At 47.8% G+C, this 4,041-nt stretch overlaps 1 protein-coding gene across 2 annotated transcripts in view; it reads right to left on the reverse strand.

Annotated features, from left to right (window-relative positions):
* The window catches only part of Wdr5 (WD repeat domain 5), a 20,404-nt gene that overhangs the window by 13,116 nt on the left and 3,247 nt on the right, over positions 1-4,041 (reverse strand). Inside the window, exons 2-7 of one of the 2 annotated variants that reach the window (XM_026778767.1) lie at positions 3,241-3,340; positions 2,598-2,706; positions 1,875-1,948; positions 1,320-1,409; positions 1,067-1,156; positions 823-906 (exon numbers count right to left, since the gene is read on the reverse strand). In XM_026778767.1, coding sequence (XP_026634568.1) covers positions 823-906; positions 1,067-1,156; positions 1,320-1,409; positions 1,875-1,948; positions 2,598-2,706; positions 3,241-3,321 — 528 coding nt within the window. In that variant the 5' untranslated portion in view covers positions 3,322-3,340. Of the gene's footprint in view, positions 1-822; positions 907-1,066; positions 1,157-1,319; positions 1,410-1,874; positions 1,949-2,597; positions 2,707-3,240; positions 3,414-4,041 lie in introns of both variants that reach the window. The other variant, XM_005346210.2, reaches the window with a different exon arrangement.

Here is a 4,041-nt window from a genome sequence, read left to right on the forward strand (position 1 = left end):
AAAAAAAAAAAAAAAGTTGCTCCCCACACTGGCTATTTTTCTGTCAACTTGACACAACCTAGAGGCAGAGAGGAGGGAGCCTCAAATGAGGAAATGCTTCTGTAACACTGAGCTGTAGGCAAGTCTGTATAGGGCACTTTCTTAGTGACTGATGAGAAAGGACCTAGGCTTGTGGTCCTGGGTTCTGAGTAAGCAGGCTGAACAAGATATGAAAAGCGAGTCAGTAAGCAACACTCATTCTTCTGTGGCCTCTGCATCAGCTCCTGCAACAAGATTCCAGCCTGCTTAAGTCTCTGTCCTAACTTCCTTCAGTGGTGGACTATGATGTTTAGAGTGCAAGCCAAATAAACCTTTTCTTCCCAACCTGCTTTTGGTCATGGTGTTTCATTATAGCAATAGTAACCCAAACTTACACACTCCCGGGTTGTTTTGTCACTGGGTTTTATCCCAGTAATAGAAACCCTAGGATGCCACCATACTCACTAATTAAAGCTACTCTACTCAAAATTCTCTTTACGTAGCCTGGAGGTGCTGGCGCACGCCTTTAATCCCAACACTTGAAGGCAGAAGCAAGAGGATCTCTAAATTCAAGGTCAGTCTACAAAACAGAGTGAGTTCCAGGACAGTCAGGGCTGTTACACAAAGAAAATCCCTGGTCATCTACCTTCCAACCCACAAAGTTCCCCATGATGCTCCCCACTGTACCCCACCCACCTACTACAGTTCACAGGGCCAAACAATGTCTTAGCCTCTGGTCATCTGGATGCTGCATGTGAGTAAATAAGGTCACCCCACGTAGAGGAACCGCTAAGGAGGACTTACGGCTGAGACTGGGTCCGAATGGGCAGGCAAAGTCTTGAGACACTTCCCCGTCTTCACATCCCATATCCTCACACTTTCATCAAACTAAAGATGAGACAGGACATTAAAGTGACTCTAGGAACAGAGGGGCAGCAACAGTGTGGTCCCTGAGACTCAAACCGAGTCCCCACCCTGAACACCAATATGTAACACTGGACACATCACCTGCCCTCCCTGCCCCCCCAGGAGAGACCCACGCACTTACAGACCCTGAGACGATGAGGTTGGACTGGGGGTTGAAGTTGCAGCAGAAGACATAGTTACTGTGGCCCTTCAGGGTCTTCAGACACTTTCCCTAGAATGGAGCACGCCAAGCTCAATGATTCCCAGGGGCTATCTTTTCCCCAGATACAATTCTTGGACTTCCAGTACATCTGAAGACCTCCCCAAGATCAACCATGCACACATCCAACTCATCTCAACTATAGGTACTCCCTGGGAAGACCAGTGTCACTTACAGAACTCACGTCCCATATTTTCAGAGTTTTATCATCAGAGGCAGACACGAGGAGGTTAGAATCTGACGACCAGGCTACATCAGATATACCCTTGTGAAGGAAAAAAAGTTGATTACCACTTTATGGATCAAAACCCAAATGACCAATAAAAGATCAGCATTACCTATCTATGAACCATGCCCTCAGGAAATCTTCTAGCCAGCCAGTATTAGCACAAGACACCTGACTTAGGGCAAAAGGTCACTACTCTCAGCTCTGCCAGGCTTCCTAGACTGATTCACCTGTGGAGGCTTAAAGTGTTTGCACTAAAAATATAAGTCAGGCAGGTGTGGTAGTGCAAGCCTGATTCCCTGAACTACATAAAACCCTGCACCCATCAGTCTTAAAGACAGGCCTGACAAGTCGGGAGGTGGTGCACACCTGCAATTCCTAAGCTCAGAAGGTCAGGACAGCCAGACCTCCAAATTCAAGGCCAGCCTGATCTATAAAATGCCAGAACAGACATGGCAACCAGTCATCTGGCTCAGCAACCAGTACACCTCACAGGAAACCTACCAGCTTGTGACCAGATATGGTTTTCTCGAACTTTCCGTCATATGCTCCCCATATTTTAATGAGTTTATCAGCAGCTGAAAAGAAATGTAAAGAAGCTGGAGTTAGAAAAGGTTGTGACAGGGGGCTGGAGAAATGGCTCAGAGGTTAAGAGCACTGCCTGCTCTTCCAAAGGTCCTGAGTTCAATTCCCAGCAACCACATGGTGGCTCACAACCATCTATAATGAGTTCTGATGCCCTCTTCTGGCCTGCAGGCATACATGCAAGCAGAATACTGTATACTAAATAAATAAATAGAAAGAAAGAAAGAAAGAAAGAAAGAAAGAAAGAAAGAAAGAAAGAAAAGGTGACAGCTGGGCAGTGGCAGCACATGCCTTTAATCCTACCAGCCTTTAATCCCACCACTGGGGGCAGAAGCAGGACCTCTCTCTGAGTTCAAGGCCAGCCTGGCCTAGTTCCAGGATAAGCTCCAAAGCTACAGAGAAGCTGTGTCTCCAAAAACCAAAAATAAAATGAAAGAAAAGGTTGTGACCATTTCCCCTAAAACAGAGGGCCTAGGTCACTCAGAGAAGTAAGTATGCACAGAGAGCCACTCATGGTGCGGTGAGCAGCAAGAGCATATGAATAGGCAATTACAAGCTGACCACTAACTTGTGGGAGCAGTAAGAAGTAACAGTCAATGCCCCCCTACCACCAAACCCCTTCCTCAGCTGAAGGATACTCACATGAACTTGCCAGCCACTCCCCATTGGGGCTGAACTTCACAGAGGACACAGCTTTTGTGTGGCCAGCCAAGGTGAACTTCAGAGCATAATTTGGCTTAACAGGTGTGGGCTATAGGAGACAGTACAACTTAGCCAGAGGCAACTACCACCACCCAACCAAACTCACTTGATGCCCAAAGCATATTTAGTATTGGCTGTTCAAACTCACACAGAAAAACTGACTACAATCTTAATCTGATGTCACCCTTCAAACTTGTCAGCGGGAGCCTATCCTTCTCTACAAAGTCCATACTTCCTTTGGAGTCCCCACCTCAACATACCAAGAATTTGTAATTTTTTGGCCAAGTGTGGTGGTACATGTCTTTAAATTAAATCCAGCACACGAAGGGGAGAGGTAGGCAGAAGCAGGCATATCCGTATATGTTCAAAACTAGCCTAGAGTGCATGTTATGTTCCTCACCAGCCAGGCCTACAGGAAGACCCCACCTCAAAACCAGCCGTACCTTTGTGTTTAATCCCACCCCTACCATCTTAGGTCTGGGAATCTGATGACATCCAGCACGTGGCTCTATGTGACCACTGCTGTGTGGGCAGAAACTCATATAGGCAGCACACCTCGCTGGGCACAGCCAGTGGGACATACCTTGCTTTGCGTGGCTGACGAGGAAGGGGTGGGCTGTGCTCTCGCAGCCTCTGTCTCTGGCTTCTTCTCCTCTGTGGCCATGGCTCTGTTCTGGAGCCCACTGGGCAGGACACGGTGAAGGGGAGTCACAGTGGAAGAGGCTGTCAGCTAAAGCGTACTCTACAGCAAAGGGCCTATAAATAAATCCTCTCTTTAGAAAGGTTATTGGGAGCCGGGCGGTGGTGGTGCACGCCTTTAATCCCAGCACTCGGGAGGCAGAGGCAGGCGATCTCTGTGAGTTCGAGGCCAGCCTGGTCTACAAGAGCTAGTTCCAGGACAGAAACCAAAAAGCTACGGAGAAACCCTGTCTCAAAAAATCAAAAAAAAAAAAAAAAAAGTTATTGGGAGGGGACTGGATGCTGCTCCAGAGGACCTGCAGTTGATTCTATGGGCTTAAAACCATCTCTAAGTCCAGTTCAGAGGACCTGACACCCTCTTTGGGCCTCTGTAGGGACTACATGCTTGTGGTATGCAGACGTACATGCAGGCAAAAAAAAACAAAACAAACAAAAACACACACACAAAATGAATTTGGCCAGGCATGGTGGCACATGCCTTTAATCTCAACACTTAGGATGAAGAGGCAGGTGGATCTCTGAGTTTTCGGCCAGACTGGTCTATAGAGCAAGTTCTAGTAGAGCCAGGACCACTCAGAAAAACCCCCACCTTGCCGGGCGGTGGTGGCGCACGCCTTTAATCCCAGCACTAGGGAGGCAGAGGCAGGCGGATCTCTGTGAGTTCGAGACCAGCCTGGTCTACAAG

This window comes from Microtus ochrogaster, chromosome 4 (assembly GCF_000317375.1).
Source record: "Microtus ochrogaster isolate Prairie Vole_2 chromosome 4, MicOch1.0, whole genome shotgun sequence".
NCBI classification, from domain to species: Eukaryota; Metazoa; Chordata; class Mammalia; order Rodentia; family Cricetidae; genus Microtus; species Microtus ochrogaster.